The 22,164-nt window shown below is 47.8% G+C and overlaps 4 protein-coding genes across 11 annotated transcripts in view; 2 read left to right on the forward strand and 2 right to left on the reverse strand.

Annotated features, from left to right (window-relative positions):
* KYAT1 (kynurenine aminotransferase 1) lies at nt 1-7,492 on the forward strand. Of its 4 annotated transcripts, none has more exons than XM_081339893.1 (15): nt 1-93; nt 1,039-1,141; nt 1,553-1,611; nt 1,793-1,943; nt 2,606-2,755; nt 3,028-3,114; nt 3,645-3,773; nt 4,105-4,225; nt 4,937-5,013; nt 5,356-5,445; nt 6,134-6,323; nt 6,436-6,503; nt 6,812-6,898; nt 7,083-7,173; nt 7,319-7,492. In XM_081339893.1, exons 1-14 carry the CDS (start codon nt 68-70, stop codon nt 7,143-7,145), a joined length of 1,401 nt encoding a protein of 466 aa, XP_081196019.1. In that variant the 5' UTR covers nt 1-67; the 3' UTR covers nt 7,146-7,173; nt 7,319-7,492. The 4 variants fall into 4 exon arrangements, with proteins under 4 accessions (XP_081196019.1, XP_081196020.1, XP_081196017.1 ...); XM_081339894.1 differs by having other exon boundaries at nt 6,137-6,323; XM_081339891.1 differs by lacking the exons at nt 7,083-7,173; nt 7,319-7,492 and having other exon boundaries at nt 6,812-7,049.
* The window catches only part of TBC1D13 (TBC1 domain family member 13), a 24,530-nt gene continuing 6,602 nt past the window's right edge, over nt 4,237-22,164 (reverse strand). The window contains exons 10-15 of one of the 4 annotated variants that reach the window (XM_081339899.1): nt 21,404-21,564; nt 20,841-20,898; nt 20,436-20,564; nt 10,083-10,265; nt 8,926-9,098; nt 4,237-5,087 (exon numbers count right to left, since the gene is read on the reverse strand). In XM_081339899.1, the coding sequence (XP_081196025.1) occupies nt 20,499-20,564; nt 20,841-20,898; nt 21,404-21,564 (285 nt within the window). In that variant the 3' untranslated portion in view covers nt 4,237-5,087; nt 8,926-9,098; nt 10,083-10,265; nt 20,436-20,498. Of the gene's footprint in view, nt 5,088-8,689; nt 8,881-8,925; nt 9,099-10,082; nt 10,266-15,505; nt 15,526-16,185; nt 16,296-20,181; nt 20,565-20,840; nt 20,899-21,403; nt 21,565-22,164 lie in introns of those variants that run through there. The other 3 variants (XM_081339900.1, XM_081339897.1, XM_081339898.1) reach the window with 3 other exon arrangements.
* LOC308674987 (putative methyltransferase C9orf114) lies at nt 7,966-14,061 on the forward strand. 2 transcript variants are annotated; one of them, XM_081339896.1, is made up of 12 exons: nt 7,966-8,683; nt 9,110-9,152; nt 9,378-9,494; nt 10,023-10,182; nt 10,774-10,863; nt 11,315-11,364; nt 11,626-11,756; nt 12,099-12,171; nt 12,389-12,487; nt 12,903-13,005; nt 13,411-13,558; nt 13,888-14,061. In XM_081339896.1, exons 1-12 carry the CDS (start codon nt 8,648-8,650, stop codon nt 13,999-14,001), a joined length of 1,164 nt encoding a protein of 387 aa, XP_081196022.1. In that variant the 5' UTR covers nt 7,966-8,647; the 3' UTR covers nt 14,002-14,061. The 2 variants fall into 2 exon arrangements, with proteins under 2 accessions (XP_081196022.1, XP_081196021.1); XM_081339895.1 differs by lacking the exon at nt 7,966-8,683 and adding an exon at nt 8,919-9,011.
* ENDOG (endonuclease G) lies at nt 15,236-20,141 on the reverse strand. The gene is made up of 3 exons (XM_081339901.1): nt 16,444-20,141; nt 16,186-16,295; nt 15,236-15,525 (listed from the first exon to the last, which is right to left on the reverse strand). Exons 1-3 carry the CDS (start codon nt 16,948-16,950, stop codon nt 15,240-15,242), a joined length of 903 nt encoding a protein of 300 aa, XP_081196027.1. The 5' UTR covers nt 16,951-20,141; the 3' UTR covers nt 15,236-15,239.

The raw sequence follows: 22,164 nt of genomic DNA on the forward strand, positions 1-22,164 counted from the left end.
CCGGAAAAGAGGAATGAGTCAGCTCTTGGAAGACGCTGCTTTGGGCTCAGACCAGGAAGGATGATAGATGTTGTGTTGTGACAAAGCAACGCTGTAAGTTTCTTCTGCCTTTTTTGCGGCATCGGTTCCTTCTTGCCAGCTGTGGCTTTTGGTTTCCCACCTCTGCTGTCACACGGTTGCTGAACTAATCCTCCTTCAAAGTTTGGTCTGTGGAACGACAGATATCCTTCCAAAGCCTTTTTGTAGCTCAAGGTTGTCCTTGGTGCTCTTTGAGTTTGGAGATCTATCGCTTTGCACTTTGGTGGAAGACAAAGGAATCTGGCTGAGATGCCCGTCAACTGTTTTAAGCAACGAGAAGATTTTATTCCGTCCTGTTTCCATAGGGAAATTGCTTCTGGCTTTCAGACTCAAAACAGGAACAAAAATGAAAGGTTTTAGGTTGAAAGCTGAATCATTGTGTAGTTATAGAAAGGTCTTTTTCTCTGTCTCATTGAAAAAAGGGGTTGCCGACCAGAAATGAACTCAGCAAACCTTTAACTCCCAAAGAAGCTAACCCAGGTTAAGCCTGTTTCAGCCCACTCTGGGAAGTAATAATTAAGTTTAATTTACCGGAGAAGTGTGTTGTACAAACTCGGTAACTAACATTGTTGAGGCTTTTCAGGGCTGGTTCCAATAATCTAGGTGACAGATAAGAGATTGGAAAAGCTCACAAACATTCTGGTTTTTCGTTCTCACTTTAGGATTATCTGGATTTTATGCAGCTCAGATCAAGTTTGATTGTATTGTTTCCTCTTTAGCTGTTTATTATTTTTTCTCATTTTTCTCTCTTAGCCTGCTTTTGTTTTTCCTTTGGGGATATTGTTTTGTAGGCAGGATAATCTATAAATCTGATCTCTGTGGCTGGTTAGCGATAAAAGAAATGAATGGAGAACCTTAAGGCTATTTTCAGACAGTTTGATGGTTAATCCGTATATTTTAATTTGGGTTTCATTATGCAGAGAGTTAAACATTTGTTTTGTTTTATTTATGCATAAAAAGGTGCAGAGCTCTCTGGACTACCAGCTGCCCTTGTCGTGGCCTGCCTTTGATTCATGGTCTGTGGAGAACCCCGTGTTTATATTTTGGCTACTATCGTACCAAGGTAGGATGCACAACTGACTGGCCCATGGTTTAGTAACTAGGATTTGTTGCCCTGAGGAGGGGCCTCCAAACTCAGCAACTTTTAGCTGTGTGGAATTCAAGTTCCAGAATTCCCCAGACAGATGGGGGATTCTGGGAGTGGAAGTCCATCAAACAGATGGGGAAGATCACAGAAGGTGATCACATGACCCAGGATGATGCCAACCTCTTAAATACATTCCAAGTACCAAAATTCCGATTATGTGACTGCAGGGATGCCGCAACAATCATAAGCGTGAGGACTTTTTTTCAGCACTGTCGTAACGTTGAATGAATGGTCGTGAGTCGAGGACTACCTGAAGAGTGACTTAGCCAGGATTGGTCACCCTGTAGTTTGGAGTTATTCATGATTTGTTACTTTTTTTTAATCTAGGAAAATATGGCCAAGGCAATTCAAGCTCGGCGGCTGGAAGGCGTGGACCAGAATATCTGGTAAGCAGCTCGTAATTCGCTTCTTCGGGAGAACGATGGCTTGGTTCATGGATTAAGCCAGCGTCTTGTAAAGGATGGCCAAGGCGGGACTTGAACTCACGATGTCTGGCTTTCTAGCCTGGTGCCTTAATCATTAGCACAAACTTATCTCAATTTTTAAAAATGATTTTTATCTTCTTAGGGTGGAATTTTCTCGACTAGCTGCTTCTCACAAGGCTGTGAATTTGGGTCAAGGTTTTCCTAATTTTTCCCCACCGGATTTTGTCAAGAAAGCCTACATGGAAGCGATCAGTGGAGAAAACACCATGTTGCACCAATACACGCAGGCCTTTGTACGTGGAACATCCATTTTCCGGGACAAAGTGTAGTGCCAAAATGGGTGAACTTTGCTTTTTGTTAACCATCTGGAACCAATTTGGGCATTGTGATTATTTATTCACAAACTTTAAGCTGCAGTTTACAAACATCCAGTGAATCACCAACAGATAGTCCTCAACGTACGAGTGTGTGAAGTTACAACAGACTTCTGCAAGGCTACATATGACCCAGATTTGAAATTCCAGCTGGTCAGAAGCCAGCTGGAACGGCTGCAAACTGTGTTCACAAGACCCTGGGATACTGCAAAAGTTATAAATAATGCCAGTTGCCAAGCTGAATTCTGGTCACAGGGGAAATGCTGCAACGGTTGTAAGTGCGAGGACCAGCCATAAGTCCCCTTTTTCAGTGCTGTTGTAACTTCAAACAGCTGGTTATAAGTCAAGGACTGCCTGTATGTCTGGTTCAAAAGACCACGTAGCTCCCTGGGTGTCTGTATGGCCAGAAGCTTGATTGTCTCCAGATCCAGCCAATTGAGCTGATTCAACCCTGGTTCAAAACTTGATCATGGCTAAGTTCACCATCGTGCAAAACCCGCTCATAAGTCTCCCAGCCTTAAGAGACTTTCAGTCCCGACAGGAAAAGGACCCTGGATTATTTTGATCTTATTTTCCCCCAGGGACATCCGCGATTGGTGGAGATCCTGGCTCGCTTCTTTGGGAAGCTGCTCCAGCGAGACCTGGACCCTCTGAAGAACGTGATGGTGTCAGTGGGGGCGTACGAAGCTCTCTTCTGCTGCTTCCAGGCCCTGGTGGACGAGGGGGACGAGGTGATTAACGGGGTACCAGTCCTCCTTCAGCGAAGTGGGGGTCCAGGGTTTTTGTGACGGTGGGCAGGGAGCAGTGGAGTCAGCTTGCCTGTTGAAGGAGGCATCTCAGCTCCCGTTACTGGGGTCCGCTGGGTCAAGTCGGCAATTACTTCTCCCATGCTGGCCCCTTTTTAAGGGTGTATGGACTTCAGCTCCCAGAATTCCCTTGCCAGGGATTAAGACGCCGGTCCTTGAATCACTTAAATGCCAAATTCCATTTTGGTTTTCTCTAGGTGATTATAATTGAGCCGTACTTCGACTGCTACGAACCCATGACCAAAATGGCAGGCGGGAAGCCCGTCTTTGTCCCCCTCCATCTGGTGAGTGAGCGCCCACTGATGGGTCCCCTAAATAAGGAAGGGAAGGGCACACTTCAAGTTTAATGCATTGGGGATCAGTGGGCAAAGAGACGCCGCCAAGGGAACAGTCAGATAAGAGAGGGCATAGCCCAGAGCTGCCTAATGGGTGGAGAAAGAGGATCAGAAGAGACCATTCCTAGTTTTTCAGGCTGTAAAGGAGATTGAGAAATATTTGTACTTTCAGACTTGCAAGTTTCTGCTAATGTAGCTTTACAACACAGTAGAATTAACTCATCTGGTTGTGATTTTTACCTGGTTTCCCCCGCAAGACGTCTATCAACCTTGCAAATATATCCTTTGTGTTGGAGTCTCAGACTGTGCATTCTCCAAGGCTTCCTCTGGGCTTTACTTTTCTTAGCAACAAAATGCCCCCCCTTTCTTTCTGTTGCTGCTGTTGTTTTAATTTGATTTAAAGGATCTATGTTAAATTAATGGATCTGAAGGGCACCAGGCTGGAGATCATCCACCAAGGTCCTTTTTCTCTCCTCCAGAAAGTTGCCAAAAGTGGAAAGCTGGCATCCAGCCGGGACTGGCAATTCGATCCAGCCGAGCTGGAGGCGGCGTTCACCAAACGAACAAAAGTCCTGGTTTTGAATTCTCCCAACAACCCTTTGGGGAAGGTAATGAAGCATTCTCCCTTTGCAAGGTGCCCATTGGGGATATTTAAATCATAGAATCCTCGGGCTGGAAGGGACCTCGGAGGTCTTCTAGTCTAACCCCCTGCTCAAGCAGGAGACCTTATGCCATTTCGGACAAGCGGCTGTCCAGTCTCTTCTTGAAAACCTCCCGTGTTGGAGCACCCACAACTTCTGGAGTCTTTACCTGTTCACTTTTTATCAAATGGAGAAGCTGGAAGCTGAGCGCCTGGGCCAGGTCTGGCCTACCTCCTAGGGTTGTTGTGATAGTTGCATTTCAGAGGGGACCAACTTCCTGTCTCTTTGTGCCCTGCAGGTTTTCAGCAGAGCTGAGATGGCACACTTGGCAGACCTGTGTGTGAGACATGACGTGGTCTGTTTGAGCGACGAAGTCTACGAGTGGCTGGTTTATGATGAAAATGAGCACGTGCGGATTGGTAAGGTCCAGCTGAGTTGGTCCTTTTCCCACAAATATTCCCAATTCTTTACAAGTAGCCTTGAATTATGACCATCCAAAGTTACAATGACCTGGATCCTAAATTCTGATGGCCGCCTTCCCTCTCTCCGTTCACGCGATCATATTTTGGGTGCTCAGCCGCGGGCCTTCCTTTAGGATAACTTGCAGCATCCCTGCAGCCACGTGATCAATCAGCTTGGTGCTTGGTTACCAACTCATATTTACTACGGTCGCAGTGTCCCAGAGGGGGTGGGGGTTTTCCCATGTGATCCTCTTTTGGGACCTTCTGACAAGCCAAGTCAAGGGGGAAGCCAGATCCACTTAGCAGCCGTGTGACTAAATTTGCAGCTGTGGCAAGAAATGTCGTAAAATGGGAGCAAACTTCACTTAAGAAATGTCCCACTTAGCAACAGAAATTTTGAGCTCAATTGTGGTCGTATGTCCAGGACTACTTGTACCTTGTTTAGCAATGGAAATTAGGGTTGTGGTCGTAAGTCGAGGACTGCCTCCAATGTAGATTCTTGCAATGACCCGCTGATTCTACAGCGAGCCCCCCTGGAAAGGTTCTGGGGAGTCCAGTGTCCCGCGATATGGAAAGAGGATGGGCAGAGCCGGCGGGAGAGGGTGGCAGGCTCAGACAAAGTGAGCTGATGGGTGCCTCACTTTCCTCCTCCTCCTCTCTGTTTTACAGCCAGTTTGCCAGGAATGTGGGAGCGGACTGTGACCATTGGCAGCGCTGGCAAAACCTACAGTGCCACAGGATGGAAGGTGAGGGATCCTGTGTGGCGGCAGTTGCCAGGCGTCTGGATTCTGGTCACGCGACCCTGATCACTGCAGTGGTCCTAAGTGTGAAAAACAGTCATAAGTCAATGCTTTAGTGCCATTGTGACTTCGAACAGTCACTAAACAAATGATTGTAAGTCGAGGACTATCTGAACACATTCTCTCTCCGCCCCCCCAGGCCTGCTCATCAACATTTCCTCTTTTTTTTGCAAATGGCAGAACTAGCTGCCGACTGAGGAATATCATAGCCGAGGATATTCCTCTCAAGATCTGAAGAAGAAATATCAAACGAGGGAAGTAATTATCCATCCTCTTTCCTCCCGGCAGGTTGGCTGGGCCATCGGGCCTGACCGCCTCTTGAAACACCTAAGAACTGTTCACCAAAATACGATCTATCATTGTGCCACAGCAGCTCAGGTAAGCGGACAGGGCCACACGAAGTGTGGCATTCACACAGCTGGGTTTGCCTGGCTGTCAATCAGCCCATTTACAGGGTTTGCACGGTAGGCTAAAAGCCTCAGCTAAACAAGCCGTCCAGATTCTCGCAATGTGACGGTTCCTTGGGAAACCAGGAGCCGTAACCAATAATAGATCCTAGATAATTAGTAACTGACATGGAGTTCTATAGAAATCCTAAAGGTTGATTGATCCTAATCAACCCTCTGTCATTTATTGACCCCCGGATATTTATCAACCCCTTGGACTGTCCCATCGACCCTTGAGAATCACTATTGACCCCTCGAGGGATCCCTGCTCTAAGATCATCTGGGCAAAGTTTTCTTGATCATCTTTCTAACCGTCTGCCGGAGAGATTAGGAAGTCGCCCTCCGTTTTTTATGTATTACGTATTACCTATAACCTATTGTCTATTGTCTATATTGTCTATTGTCTGTCATCTGTCAATTATCTGCCTGTCATCTATTATCCAGGGAGAAGAGGCCAAAGTCCTGCCCTTCTAGTATTTTGCAAACCTCCATCCTCTTTCCCAAGCTCTGACAGGCCCCGCTTCCCGTGGCTTGTTCGATAAATTGCACCGCTGGGTTCACACACACCCCCCGAGGCTGGCTTGCCGCCCCATCGTCCTCTCTTTCGCCCTTTGCTTCAGCAGGAGGCCGTGGCCCATGGGTTTGAGCAAGAGTTGGCGCGCCTTGGCAAGCCCGACAGCTATTTTGTGCAGCTGCCCAAAGAGCTTCAGCGGAAGCGGGATCTCCTGGTGGAGAGCCTGGCCGCGGTGGGCATGAAGCCGATTGTCCCAGAGGGCACCTACTTCCTGATTGCCGACCTCTCGACCTTTAGTAAGCCACCTCAAGTGTCCCTGCAGGGCTGTGCGGAGGGTTGTGTGTAAAGACCTGCAAAGACCCAGCGGAGGTTGCCAATGGCCCTCACGTCATTTGTGTCCTCTTGCAGAAATTGATTTGCCACCTTCGGAAGAACCCTACGACTTCCGTTTTGCAAAATGGATGATTAAGAACAAGGTGAGTGGAGAATGGTGGGGCTCTCTGAGCACCGAGGACCCCTCATTTCAACCCTGAGCCTCACACACTTTTCCTTTACTGGGGCTCTAAAGTTCACTATGAAGGCTCTGTTTTTTGTTATAATCCAAGAAGGTGAACAAAATACAGAATAACAGAGTTGGAAGGTACCATGGAGGTCATCTAGTCCAACCTCCTGTTCAAGCAGGAGACCCGATACCGTTCCAGACAAATGGCTGTCCAGTCTCTTCTTAAAAGCGATGGAGATGTATTTTGCCTTTCATCCTGATTTTTCGTGTCTTCCTCTGCAGCGTCTGGCTTCCATTCCTGTCTCTGCTTTCTACAGCGTCCCACAGAAGAAAAATTTTGACCGTTTTCTGCGTTTCTGCTTTGCAAAGGTGAAGTCTCCATTCTCTTTTCCTTTCCTTTTTCATCCATTTACTTCCCTTTCCTTCCCTCTTCCCCTTCTCTTATCCTCTCTTCTTTCATGTTTATCTTTTCACTTTGTAAAAATAATTATTCAATAAAAATTATATTTTATTAAAAAAAAAAAGCTCATCCTTTTTTCATTCAATCTTTTAGGAGGACTCGACCTTGAAAGCTGCTGGGGACATCTTGAAGGAATGGAGCCAGCAAAACCAGTGACATGTCAGCCGTAGGGAGAGAAGCAGAGGCAAGATTTGGGGCGCTGCCACCTGCCCCGTTGCGACGGGGGGGGGGGGAACTGACCTCCTGGGCTGTTTGCAAAGCAAGCCCTCCCTGCAAGTCTCCAGAAACCGGGTTTCACACTGATTTTCTTTCCTCCTCTTTCTCTGCAGGGTCACTGAGGCTCCTGGCCGATCTTCCCGAGGTCTCAGCAAGATGATGGGGGCTGCCACTCAGCCCAGTGCTGATGCAGTTGTGTGTCAAAGAATATTTGGACCCCTGGAGATGCCGAAGACCTCCCAGGGGTTCCTACCTCTCAGGATGTCAACTTTTAATTAAAGTTGCACTTCTTGCTGTATGTCTGCAAAGCGTGTAAATTCCTAGGGCTGGACAAGACGGTAAAACTCATGCACAGAGCAACAGTTTGGGACCTTGGGATCCCCTCTGATTCCCACAATCAATGGGTGTGGTTGTCCGCCAGACTGTAATAGGTAGGATTGCTTGGTTGCATCAATGAAAGAGGCTATGTGCTCACCTTTCATGGTTAAACGAACAGCTTTGCAAGGGTTTCATGATGCTCAAACCAGCCCATTGAACCAAGGGCGTTTCAACACCACAGAAGCGCACACACACACACACAAACACACACAGGACATGTTTTTTAGTCTGAGGTTGCGATATGCTGCCCGAATAACTCTGAAATGTTATTTAGCCTTGGGTCAATGACTTTGCTGGACAAAACACAGAGCAAGAGAACCATTAGGTGTTTTTTTTAAAAAAAAGTTTTGCTTTTATCGATTGAAAAGGAACATTTCCCCAAAAAAAACTAGCTAAAAGGAGTTAAAAGAAAGGGTTAGGGTTAGGAGCAGTGGGCTAATGCCTCCTTAAGTAACACCAGCTGCCTGCCATTAGTGCAGGTTCGAGTCCCACCAGGCTCAAGGTTGACTCAGCCTTCCATCCTTCCCAGGTAGGTAAAATGAGGACCCAGATTGTTGGGGGCAATTAAGCTGACTTTGTAATAATGCCGCTTGGGGTGTGTGTGAAAGCCCTAATAAGCAGGCATATACATAGAATGAAGGCTACTGCTAAGCTTGTAAGCCGCCCTGAGTCTTCGGAGAAGGGCGGGATATAAATGGAATAAAAAAAAACCACATGGATAAAAAACCACATGAAAAATGGCTTATAAAAAAAGGGGGGAGGGAAGAAGAAATAGAAGGAAAAGAAGAACGAAGAAAAGGAAAGGTAGAGACAGAAAGAGGGAAAACAAAAGGGAAAGAAGGAATAAAGGAGAAAAGAAAGGGGAAAGGAAAGAGCGAAAGCAAGAAAAACGTAAAGAGGAAAGGAAAAAGTAAAAGAGGAATTAAAAGAAAAGGAAAAGGCCATTCTCGCTAATGCAACCGGATGGTCCCCTCTACGTTTTCATCGGTCTGTAGCTCCTTCCCTCCCCACCCAATCGGCGGCCGCCTCCGGAAGTTGCCGGCGCGGGATTGGCTGGCTGCGACATGGCGGAGCGCGGCGGGGCGAAGCGCGTGCAGGAGGTGCACGTGGGGCGCGGATCGGGATCATGGGGGGGGGCGCTGGGGGGGGCAGCCCCCGTTGCAACGGCGGGGCGTCCTCTGGGAAGCCCGGCGGGTGAGGCAGCCGCTTTCCCGGGCTGCTGCCCTTTGCATCTGGCGCAGGTAGCCTGCTCCTGGCCATGGAGGCTCCAGGCGGTGCTGGGCGAAGAGATTCGTGCCTTTGCAAAAAAAAAGAAAGAGGACTTATTTTTGCAACACTTTACCGGTTCTGATGGGGAGGCTGGGTGGTCATCTGCCTGCTGGGGAGGATGAAAAGTCTTTTGCACGGGTTGCATCCTGGAGGTCCTCCGTATGTATCCGCGTGTGGTTATAGCGCTCCGCCTCTGCGTGTTTTGCGAACCCAGCCTTTGTCTCCCGAACTGACAATGTCTCTGCGCTGTTTTCCAGGGAAGAGGAGAAAAGATGGATTGGCGCAAATGGAAAAAACAAAGTAAGAACTGAGTTTTAATAAGATATTTTTTTTAAAAAAAAGAGCTGCTGGGTGTCAGTTGTGTCCATAGAGAAATCCTGATTGCTGGTTAGAAGGATGCAAGATGCTTTTTAATTCTCCCTAAAAATAACCATCACTTTGTATAGGGAAGGGTGACCTTGTCACTCTTTGCAAATTCCTCAGGGGAGAGAACTTTAAAATCAAACATTTGCTTTCACCTCCTAGAAAAAGAAGAGAAGAAGAAATGGAAAGAGATAAAGCTGCTGAAGAAGTTGGAGAAGGAGAGAGCCCGAGCGCTGGTGGAGAAAGAGAGAGAAGCGGCGAAGCCGAAGGAGGACAAAGGTGGCTGCCAAAATACGGGGAAACCTACTTTGGGTCTCAGACTAGCCTTGGGGAATGAGAAAGGTTGGGTTCACACAACTTGGGCCAAGAGCGAACGAGTGTATTCTCACTGCATGGTGGACCGAGGGTTAATCCTCATTAGATTTTTCTTTTTGGAGCTTGCCAGTTCTTGCCAGCTTATGGATCGGCACCCCCAAACCCAGAAACTGAGTTAATACAGTATGGCAATCTTAGATTAGATAGAGGAGCCAGTCTGCTGCAGTGATGATGGTGCTGACCTAGAAACCAGGAGACGGTGAGTTCTAGTCCCGCCTTAGCCATAAAAGCCGGCTGGGTGATTTAGAGCCAGTCCCTCTTCTCGGCCCAGCCCACCTCATAGGGTTATTGTTGTGCCGAAAAATAGAAGGAGAAAGGAGTATTAAATATGTTCAGAAGAAAGAGAAGGAGGGAGAGAGGGAGGGAAGGAAGGAATATTTTTGGGAGGGGTAATCCCACTCCTAACCTCCCCCCTCCCCCCTTCTTTCCTAGGGCGGCACCACACAGTCAGCGTGGCTGTGCCTGGCTCAATTCTAAGCAATGCGCAGTCACCTGAATTGCGGACGTATCTGGCCGGACAGATCGCCCGCGCCTGCGTCATCTTCTGCGTGGATGAAATTGTAGTCTTTGACGAACAAGGAGAAAATTCCAGGTAAGGGGGGGGTGTCTCAGTCTCATTCTGGTCGGTCCTGTTTTGTGCCACAACGTCCTCTTCAGGGTACCGATCGGGCCCACCTGAGTAAGGAGGAATGGGGACTTGAGTCTCAGTTCTGTTGAGTGCACCAGCCTTGGCCAACAGGGATAAGAGAGCAGAATGGCTTACAACCATAGTTTAGTGATGGTTTGAAGTTACAACAGCTCTGGGAAAAATGACTGATGACTGTTTTTCACATGACCCTAGCAGCATCCCCGTGGTCCCCTAATCAAAATCCAGATGCTTGGCAACTGGCATCTCAGGATGGTTGCAGTGCCCCAGGGTCACGTGATCACCCTTTGCGAGCTTTTTCAAATGGGAAGAATAATTTTACTGTGTCAGTTGGTGCTTACGGGTGGCCAGCTGGTTGTGGCAGCCACGTTGTGAGAGTGCCCGAAGCACATCCCTATGAAGGTTGGGTCCCCGGACAGAGTTGCAAAAAGCCAGGCTCTGCGTTGGTACGATGCCTTTTCCTCCCAAGCGAGTTTGGGCTGCAAATTGGCATTTTTGCTTGGAGGCGCCCGGTGACTTTTGCTGCTTGTCTTTCAGGAGCATCGAAGGCGAGTTCGAGGGGATCAAGGTCAAAGGGCAGGACTGCGTCCAGCTGGCCCGGATCCTTCAGTACCTGGAGTGTCCCCAGTAAGTCGCCCTGCAAAGACTGTCCGGCTCAAAAGGGGCCAAAGCAAGCCACAATTATGCCTTGCCATCATCATCTATTTATATCCCACATTTATTATTATTTTTATAAGTAACTCCAGGTAGCAAACAGAACTCCTGCTCCTTCCTCCCCCTATTTTCCTTACTACAACCACCTTGCAAAGTGGGCTGGGCTGAGAGGGAGGGGCCGGCTCAAAGTCACCCAGCAGCTTTCATGCTTAAGGAGGGACTAGAGGTCATTTTTTGAAATGTAAATTTATCTGCCTTTATTACAGCATTTGCCTTTGAGTAAGAGCTCCTGTTTCTCTTTCCTGCTGCCTTTCTTCTGCGGATGCTGAATGTTCCTCTTTTAGAGAGGCAGGAAAGCGGCAGTTCTGTTGCCAATAGCTCAGCCACCATTGTCTAAGAAGAGCGGCTTTTCTTTCTTCAACAGGTACCTGAGGAAGTCCTTTTTCCCCAAGCACCAGGACCTGCAGTTTGCTGGTAAGTCCTGGAGTCCTCTTTCCTCCGTCACTGTGACTACTGCAGCCATTCACTTAACAGTTGGGGCAAGGAAGGTCGTAAAATGGGGCAAATTCATTTAACAAATGTCTCACTTAACATCAGAAATGTGGGGCTTAATTGTGGTTGTAAGCCAAGGACTAGTTGTGTGAGAAATGGCCTCTACGGGAGCTGCATTTAGTAGAAACGTCTTCTAACTTTTTTAAAAAAAATATCTTTCTGGCCATCCATGGATCGTTTCAGGCCTCTTGAACCCCTTGGACAGTCCCCACCATGTCCGAATGGACGAAGAGTCTGAATATCGGGAAGGGGTGGTCCTGGCCCGGCCCACCAGGCCTGGCCGAGGGTCTTTTGTCAACTGTGGGATGCGGAAGGTAATTCATGGCGGTCAAGCTGGGTTGGCCTAAGGGAGTCCTTGCGGTTCTGTCCACCTCTGCCCGCCCTCGAGGGGAAGGTGGACTGTTTGGTGGCGGGGCAGCTGCTCAGCCAATGGCTGGCCGAGTGGGAGGAGCTTATGGGCTGCAACTGGATGATTGGACAGATGGATAGACGGATGACAAGGTTGGATGGAGGGAGGGAGGTGACATGGATAAATGGAGATAGATGATCGGTCACAGATGGGGAGACAGACAGACATGGATGGATGGACAGACCAGTCGGTTTGACTGCTGTGCCCAGGCTAAGTGATGCTCCATGTTGGTGTCGTTTTCCTACAGGAGGTCCAGATAGACAAGCAATTGGAAGCTGGTCTTCGCGTCACGGTGCGTCTGGATGAAAAGCAGAACCCAGGTATCCTTTGACAGGCTTTGACTTAGAAACTCAGGTCAGAGCTGGTCTCTCCCGGGGGACGGTGCCCAGTAACTGAGAACTAGCACAAGCAGGTTTAAGAAGGGGCCACAACATCAGTCAGGAGGCCTATTCTTAGCAACGTAGTTTGCACTCAGTTGTATTCGTAAGGTGAGGCCTGCCTGTAAGAGCCGATTCAGTTGACTCCTTTCTCTTTCAGAGAGCAAAACGCAGAAGGGTGTTGTTGTATCGTCACAAAGTCCCCGCACCGTTTCTGGCCTTTACTGGGGCTACAGCATCCGATTAGCTTCGTGTCTGAGTAAGTCTGATGTTATCACTTTTTCTCTCTCCGTATAATTTACGCAGAGCTGGAAACAGGAGAGAAGGAACCGAATGCCAAAGGGTGACCTTTAGAGCAAGCAGAATGCTTTTAGGGAAGATCTCTGAGAACCGCAGGGAGAAAACACAATACGTGTTCCTTATTTTCCTATTTCTTCGTTCCTCCTTCATGGTGAGTCCATGGACCCCACAGCCAAGATGAGCTTCCTTTTCGTACAAAATGCATAAAATAATTGGCTTGCCTTAGTATTGCCTGTGAACTCAGAAAAAGTGCAGTTAGAAGGCCAGTGTGAAACATGGTTATAGTCACCTTTTTCAGTGTCTGTGACTCTGACTAAATAAACTGCTGTAAGTTGAGGACTATCTATATTTTTAAAAGCTTCCTTCCCCGTCAGGCGCCGTCTTTGCTGAGTCCCCATATAAGGATGGCTACGACCTCTCCATTGGAACCTCGGAGCGCGGATCCTCCGTGGATCAAGCCAGCCTACCTGCTTTCAGGTAACAGCAGTGAAGCTCGTGCGTTACGTTTCATGCTAAAACATGACGAACGGTTGCAGGAACTGGAATGCCTAGTCTAGCAAAGAGGAAGGCCCGGGGCGACTTGGCATTGGGGGAGCTGCCAAAGAGAAGAGGGAGTCAGCCTGGATCCAGCCTAGAAACGAGGAGAAATTTCCTGACACTGAGAACAATAAACGAGCTTCCATTAATCGTGGCTGCTCCATCACTGGAGGTTTACAAAAACAGACTGGGCAGCCATTTCACTGGAATGGTGTACGGTCTCCTGCTTGAGCAGAGGTTAGACTAGATGACCTTCAAGGCCCCTTCCAACTCTGTCGCGCTGTGCCCTGCAGGAGCTGAGACAGCCTCCCCAAGGACCCTCTTCTCTTTCTCTCTTTCTGGTAGCCACGCTTTAATCGTCTTCGGGGGTGTGCAAGGTCTTGAAGCCGGACTGGAGGCAGATCCTCACCTGGATGTCACCGACCCCAGTACCTTGTTTGACTTGTATTTGAACACCTGTCCGGGGCAAGGAAGTCGCACCATCCGGACGGAGGTAAGCCAGGATTAATGGCAGTGGACGGCCAGTCTCTCTGGGTAGGACCTCCCTCCCCGCAGGGAGTTTACCGATTTAATCTAATCCGGGGGGTTCTGGGAGTCGAAGTCCACGTGCCTTAAAGCGCTGCTCTAAAGGGTAGTCCTCAATTTATAGCCCTTGGTAGAAGAACGGTTCCAAATTCTGGCGCCTCTTGTGGCTGTGACGTGAAGACTGCCTGTTACTCCGTTTCTGGATCCTTGACAGATTCTATGGGACATCATTGCAGGAGAAAGTGACGATCCTTTTAACCCAGTGGCTGACTCCAGCTCTTTCCCATGCCTTTGTAGGAAGCCCTCCTGGTCTCTCTCTCGGCACTGAGACCCAAGATGGACGCAGCGGCTAAGGAAGGACGCAGCGGGAGCCAGGTTCCAGATGTGAATCGGCCCCCAGTAGCCAAATGAGAAGGAGCAGGAGCAAAGGTGCTTTACTTATGGACCCGGATAATCCTTTGGTGGGGAACCAATGCATGCACCAATTGGGGCACCTTGGGAGTCAAGATGGTGGCACCCGTGAATCTCAGGCTTAAGACGGACCATAGAACAAACTTCTTAAACTTGGCAAGGGGTGGACGTCAACTCCCAGAATTCCACAGCTCCTCGAAGGCCCCCTTTGAAAACAGGAGGGGCCACGCCTGCATTTGATCCACGCTGGCATTTTTAAAGTTATTTAGAACGATGGAGGGACCTGTGACCGCCTCGTTCAAACCAAACACTGCAGTTGATGCTGAATGAGGAGATGCTGTTTCATTGCCTCTGCTGGCGAAAAAAATAATCTGTTTTTAAAGCATTTACTTGGCAGAAATAAATGGGAGAAGGGGATTGTGTGCCTCTCCCCCCCCCCCCCCGAGTCCCTGTTGTAGCCATAAGTTGAGGACCGTGCTTAAGGCAGAATGAGAGATCAGCAGCTGGTTTTGGAAAACAAAATTTCAAGGCCGTATGTTTTATTTGCAAAAGAGATGCGAAGGTATCGATTATATCTCCCTGCCCCAAAACGGGACCCTCAACCTGAGTTTGGGCAAGGAACAGCCGCCTGCTTTCCCTGAGATGAGGCCAGCCCCCCTCCTCCTTGCCACCCCCCCCCCCAGAAAGTTTCCTGGGAACGAAATGTTTTTCTTGGCGTTTGCAAAAGAAACGACGTTCTTCTCCCACGTCCGTTCCTTTTCTGCATCTGAAGCTCCTTCTGGTGTTTGCTGATTTAGTCTCACCTGCCCTCTTCTTGCTTGGGTCTCCTCTGAGAACTAAACCTGGAAGCTCCAGCACGAGAAACCCTTTCGATTGGAGTCCTTTGCCCTACGTCTTCTTCGCAAGCGGTTCTCCGCTAGTTATTAGACCGCCTGCTGGGCTAGGAAAACACAGGTAGTACCCCCCAATTAACGGCTACAGCTGAGCCCAAAATCTACGTTGCTAAGCGAGGCATTTGTTGAGTTCTGCCCCATTCTATGACCTTAAGTGAATCACTGCAGTCGTTGGTCACCCGGTCGTTAAGTGATCCTGTGAAACCAGATTTTCACATGTTACTAAGTTAACTGCAAGGATGGCAAGGAAGGTCGTAAAACGGGGCAGAGTTGACTGAACCTGTCTCGCTTAGCAACGGGCCTTTCAGCTCGCCAGCCGAGGACCGCCTGCATTCAGGGGCGTCATCAGGTGGCGCTCCCGGCAGTGATGGCTTTCAACTTGCTGGTCTTTTTCATGATGTTGGGGACGAAGAGGAGGCCGGACGACCTCTCGATGCTCTCGATGGGGACCAGGAAGCGCTGCAGGGGGGCCTTCTCGTCCACGGGGGCGTTGGGCAGGACGTAGGACTGCAGCTCCACCTCCCCGCTGGGCTTTTCCAGGATCAGCACCTTGAAGAAGTGGGTGGGGACGGCCACCTGATTCCGCCCAATCACTTGGTACTTCACGTACATCTTCCCATCTGGCTCCATCCTGCAGGGAGAACAAAGGACCCCTATTCAGCCCCAAAAAGCCACCCAGGTTTCTAGTCCTCCCTGCATGAATTTGCCTGTCAAAGGCCCAACGGGACTGGTTTCCTCAAGAGAAGCCTGCTCAGTTAACTCTGGGGGTTAAGTATAAAATGCAAAGTAGGTGGGATTTTTTTCCTACAGCCAGAAAACAAAATTTCCTACAACAATGTTGTATTTTCAATTTCTTCGTTTTTTTTTCTTTTGAGATTAAAGATTTTTCAAATTTTCAAACGTTTTTCTGATTAATGATCTTGTTTAGGAGCACCACCACCCCATAGCAGACAACTTTTCAAAAAAGAAATAATACATCCCAAATGCAAATGTTTGCATGACCCAGCCACGCTTTAATGGCATTGGATCAATTTTCTGCCAGGACATTCAGCCAATAAAAGAAACCTGCAGGCTGATTTCGCCAGAGACTTTGCAAAAATACAGAATTTTATTCTGCACCCAAAATTTTTCTGTTCCACGGCAAACAGACACCTTGCCTTAAGATCAGCTTGGATCTTTCAGTCAACCTCATAGTAAAAAATTCAAAATAACCGAACAGTGGCTTTTCCCTTGGATCACGCGACAAGTGGACTTGCTAGAGGATAGAAAGGGGAAACTGAGGAACAGGTACCTGGGTAGGAAAAGCGGGCCGGTGCAGACATAGACATTCTGATGAGTCTTCGTTAAGCTCCGACAATATTTTTCCAAGTTATTCCAGGCGTTTTGATTTAAATGAGGATTCTAGAAAGTTAAAAGCCACCAGGTTAGAGGGAAGATAAAATGTTAACAATTCAAAAGTATACCCTAGTAAATCAAGGGAGGAACTCCTCCCTGACTCCGCCTGAGGTTCGGCAGGGCATCCATCCGTCCCCACCCGCTCCCGGCTTACCTGCGGGGCGATGTTGCTCAGGTAGAAGGTGTCCCCCATGGCTTTCTGGCTCCACTTGTGATTGGCGGCGGCGGCCAGGTGGCCTCGGTCGAAGCCGCTGCCCCGGTAATCCGCGTTGCTGGCGCGGTGATAGGGGTGGACCGAGTCGTCCTCGCGGAAGTCGCAGGCGGCCCGCTCCGAGGAGCCGCGCAGGGCCGCCGCGTCCAGCCGCTCCACCACCCACAAGGCGCTCCGGGCTCGCGGGTCGTAGCACAGCACGTAGGAGTCGCGGCTCCGCAGCTGCGACAGCCCCGGCAGGCCGTACTTGGCCAGCTCGCCGCTTCCGCCCCGGGCCACCTCCAAGGACGACGCCGCCGCCGCCGCCACCGGCACGACGGGCAGCCGCGTCAGCAGTCCCTCCGCGGGCGCCGCGCCCCGGCTCTGCCCCCCGGCCCAGGCCGCGCCCACGCCCAGCCCGAGGGCCAGCGAGGCCGCCGCGGGCGCCAGGTTGCACCACCAGCGCCGCATCCCCTCCGCAGAGGCGCTCCCGGATGGAACGCGCCGGGATCAAAGGAATGGAACGTTGGAAGAAGGGAAAGTGACTACCAGGAGGCTTCTTAAAGCGGCGATGGCCACGTGCCAGTGGGGTTGGACCTACGACGTGGCAAAATTTGGCAGCGCCGGAAGATCCAGCCGAAAATCCCCTCCCCACCCCGAGGTCAATGATCCTTATGAGCCTACCTCATAAGGCTGTTGTGATGGAAAGAAAGCCAGTAAAAAGTGGCCCCCTGAATCGGGCATTACCCTTTTAAGAAGCTTCCGCATTGCCCGCAGTTTGGCGCCCTCTCTCTGTCCTTGAAGATATTTAAAGTCCGAGGGATTTGGGAAATAGGTCTTAAGGCTAAGCCACCTTTGGTTGCAACCAGCTCGTTAATCCATTTCAGTGTCTCAACCTTGGCAGCTTTAAGATGCGTGGACTTCAACTCCCAGCATTCCCCAGCCAAGGTAGCCATGCATTGAAAGGAACCGAGGTTGAGAGACACTTCCCTATTTGTCTTTTATTAGAGCCATGTTTTGCTTACATAATTTCAAGACCAAAAGTGTCTTGAAATGAAAGTGTCTCAATTGCAAGGAAGACAGTAAAAGCTCCCCCCCTTTTGACTTCCGGTGTCCTAAGTACTTTTGTCTCAAATGGCCATTATCACAGTGGCCATCACCGTTGGGCTCTTATTATCAATTAAATTTCACCAATTGTTTGCATTTCTTTAATAGTAAATAAAAACACTCCCACCAAGATCCTTTGCCTATCTCAATTCCAACTTATGCAAAAGCCGTCACCAAAAACAATCTTTCGAAATAACTACCATCATTACAGATCATGGTTTTGTTCCCCAAAAGAGAAACGAACAAACAAAAATACACATCAACAAAAGAAGTTGTAGAGAATCTCCTGTATAAATGAATTCCCTCTCGAGTCAAGATCCTTCTTTCCTCTCACAAGGTATTTCAAGGGCAGCTTTTACCTTCTTTTCTCCCATCAATTCTTTTCATATAATTTTGCTTATGACATTGAAACTGGGAAGCAAACTTCAATTAGCCATAAAAATAAAAATAATGTGAGGAGAAAAGGCTATTGAATTCCTTTACCCCCCCCCCCATAAGACAAGAGTGGCCCACTCAGGTTTTACAAAGGAGATTCTTTATTTAGGAGAAAAAAAGAAAGAAAGAGAGGTCAAAGAATTCAAGAGCTTCTATTGCGCCTTCCTGGCCGCTATCTGGACCGTTCTGACCATTCCTGGACAAAATCACGGCAAATATTTTGAATCCTGACTTGCTTGCTAACAGTTGGTGTTGCCAAATGAATTGAAAAGCAAAACACAAAATACCCTGTTTCGTATTGGCAACTTCTCTCTACTCAATCTTTAAAAAATAAAGAAACAAATATTTCCACTGTTCACAAAAAATAGAATTAAAAAAAATACAGATCAACGAAGAGTTGTAGAGAATTTCCTGTACAAATTATACACTTGTGAACTCACTCTTGAGTCAAAGTTCTTCTTACCTATGACTACGTACTTCTCAGACAATTTTTTTTATACCTTATTGTATCTTTTCCCCATCAATTCTTTTTACATAATTTTACATCCGATGCTCAAACCGGGTAGCCAATTTCATTTAGCCAGTAGAAATAAAAAAGCTATTTCGCAAAGTAGTGGAATATGTAAAAATTAAAGAACGAAAGCAAGATTGGGCAGGGGGACAGCAAAATGAAATGGCAGCACGCTGAGCTGGTCTGCTCTATTATATCTGCAAAGAAAAACAAAAATAGTTCTCCCTTTGCGTACGGCGTTGCCAAAGAGATTCACAAAGCACTTTCGCATACTGAACTTGGAAGTAACAATCAGCTCAATGATTCTAAGCAGTTTTGTGGGATTGTGTGCATGGGTGTGTAAAAATCTTGACATACGGTATATGCTACACCAATATGCAAGAAACGAATTATTATGCACAGACACACACAGAGATATATTTTTGTCCCTTCATTGCAACATGACATTTTAAATATCATAACCTGAACATTTTTTTACATTCAATTCAACCAACAGAGAACCATTTTTAGGCCACGGAAAAACCAGCTGCTATGTATCACACATCATGTCCAATAGGAGTCTGTCATCAAAATTAAAAAGAACAAAAAGACAATTATCCAGGAAAATATGAAAAAAATGGTTGGGAGACAGCTGTCATTTCTGTCTTGCAAGAAACCCAATCTGTATTTTGGGAGAAGAGCAATTTTTATTTCTTTTTTGCAAGGTTTCTTTTTCTCCCTTCTACTGGAAATGTCAGCTGCTAAGCGGCTATTTCATTGTTTGTGCAAGTTTTGCATTTTTGTGACTTTTTCAGCTTCTTCCGTGGAAGGAGGCAGGAAACTTAAGCTACAGGATTTGGCAGTGATCACGCTATATAAAAGCTGTAAGGCTCATTTTCAAGCACTCTTCAAAAGTGCCCAGCATACTCCTTAATACAGAACAAATCTTGCTTTGCTCAGCTACATCATACCTCTAATTTCCACCTTATATTCAAGGTAACAGCATCCCTCAAAAAACAAAGTAGCTAATTAACAAGTCACACACATCACATTGAATTGAACTAGAGGGAAAGAAAGCCACTTCAATTGTCACAATGGCCTAATAAGCTTTTGGGAACTCAAACTAATCCAGAATAGCACGTTATTAACACGGTAGAATTCTGAAAACCACCCAAATTATTTTTTCATTGTTAGAATAATCATTCTGTGCCAATGTTCATTTTGGGGGGGGGGATTTCCCAGCAAGCAGAAAACTAGCAGAGCAAGAAGTCTTCAATCCCTAAATTATCAGTTATTTTGGCTCACAGGAAACCTTTTATTGGAGGCATTTGTGGGCAAGGATAGGCTTTTACCACTTTTTTTTGGGGGGGGGGAATAATTTATAATTCACTGCAATCACTGAAAGATCACACGCAGTAGGAAAACACAACAGGGTGACAACTGAAGCTCAGCAAGGAGAATGTTCTGCATTTCAACGTCCCCACCTAGGCAATTCCGTGTTTCAGCAACGGAGGAAATAGGTTCGCTCTAAGGCAGTGGGTAAGAAGACATTTCCAGCATTGTTCCAATTTTTTTTTTCTTTTACCCTGGCCTCCAAAGAAAGAAGGAAGGAATCTAGCAAAGAAAGCTAAAGATCTTGGTGTCTGAATGGAGAGCTGGGAAGAACTTACCCCAAACTATGATACAGAAGGTGGTTTTGGTGGCCTCTTAGAGAAGAGGTTCCCCAAAAAGGTTGGTTCTTTCCCATCAAGTCAAATTCCAGGTGAGTCCTGCTTCTGGGTCATTTCTGGACCCTTGTAAGAAATGCCCTGTAGCTCATCTCCTTAAGAGTCCCTTGCCAAAAAGATGTGGCAAGGAGGAGTCATTTCTGGTGGTGGAGATTTTGGAGCCTGGCCAACCTAAACGTGACTTCCTCAGGACTTACTTCAGAGCTCCTACACAGAGGAGAGAAGCGGCATGACATCTGCTGAGCCTTTGATTGGGTGAGCTACTTAGAGCCCTGAAGATCCTTGGCTGTCTTCAGAATCAGGTGGACATCAGAGATAGGGTAGTCCTGCGTGGAAAAGGAATAACGCAGGCGCTGAATGAGGGAGAAATTCTTACAAATTGCAGGCCACCCGCTCTTCAAGAGGGGACAACCGCTTACAATGACCCCAAGCCCTGGACACCCTCAGATCTGCAGGTGACCGACCACCAGCATCCTTGTCCCCCTTGACTTTCAGGTAGCCCTTGACTTACAACCGCTCCTTTAGCAATCACTCAAAGTTACAAAGTTGTGGCTGAGGCTGTTCTTAGCCAGGAAGAAAAACGTTTGGCCTTCCCCCTTTACCTGCAAAAGCCGCATATTTACAGTGAAATCCCCTTCAAGCAGTTGATCTCGAATGAGCCTGTAGGGAAAAACACGGACTTAGCTCGGATCCACTGGGATCCAGTACGAAAGGGATCGAGCATGGACAATCCAAGAGCAGAAATGAAAAAAAGCCTTTTATTTGATACTTATTTATATCCCACCATTATAAGTGTTTATACGTAAGTCAAGGCAGCAAATACATATGAAATGTTCTTTCTCCCTCCTACTTCCCCTGTGAGATGAGCTGGGCTGAGAGAAGGACTGGCCCAGAATCACCCAGCTGACTTTCATAGCTAAGGCAGGACTAGAACTCACCATCTCCCAGTTTCTGGCCTGGTGCCTTAACCTCTAGCTGGCTGGGGGATTCTGGGAATTGAAGTCCACCCCTCTTAAAGTTGCCCGGGGCTGAGAAACACTGAGATTACAAAAGGGAATTTAGCGGAAGCTACTATGTCCCATAGAAAGCAAGGGTGAGAGACACTTCTCTTGAGGTTTGTGTGTCTCCAAGTTGCCTCCTTTAAAATATGTGGATTACAACTCACATCAACATGGCGCAGCAGACCGGCAGGAGGAAGTCGAAGCGATTGTCGTCAGCAAAGAGGGAGTCCCAGATGCGAATGACGTCGGGCAACAGGAACTCCTGAGAGAGCAGGAGTGTTAGCCAGCGGAAAGCAAAGAACTGGGGCTTGATGTTCTGCTCTTGCTGGAAAGAGAAAATAAAATATTGACACAGTCTAGGGCAGAAAATGTGGGCAAGAGAAAGCAAGCATCAAGGACTTCCTTTTAATAATAATAATAAAATTATATATAGGTCACCCAGTCAGCTTTCATGACTAAGGCAGGACTAGAACTCACCGTCTCCTGGCGATTGGCCCAGAATCGTCCAGTTGGCTTTCATGCCGAAGGGGGGACTAGAACTCACCGTCTCCTGGCGATTGGCTCTAAGTCACCCAGCTAGCTTTCATGGCTAAGGCAGGACTAGAACTCACAATCTCCCACTTTCTAGCCTGGCGCCTTAAACAGACCAAACTGGGCACTGTCTGGAAATAAAGTTTTCTCACCTTGTCCTCAGCAAGGATCCATTGACTAGACCCATGCCTCTTAATTTATTCAACCACTTTTATCATCCGAAAGGAAGCTTGTGGTTTTCAATCGGTAGCACTTCCTTCCTCTTCTTTTTGCAGATAAAAAAAAGATGTTCAACAATGAACCAGATGGGGGCACCACAAAAGGAACCCCTAACGTTCGGGGGTGGTGGGGGCAGGTCCTCTTTGCTTCAGAAGCACTTCTTGGATTCGGGTCC

This window comes from Vipera berus (assembly GCF_964194415.1).
Source record: "Vipera berus genome assembly, chromosome: 15".
In the NCBI taxonomy this organism is placed as follows: Eukaryota; Metazoa; Chordata; class Lepidosauria; order Squamata; family Viperidae; genus Vipera; species Vipera berus.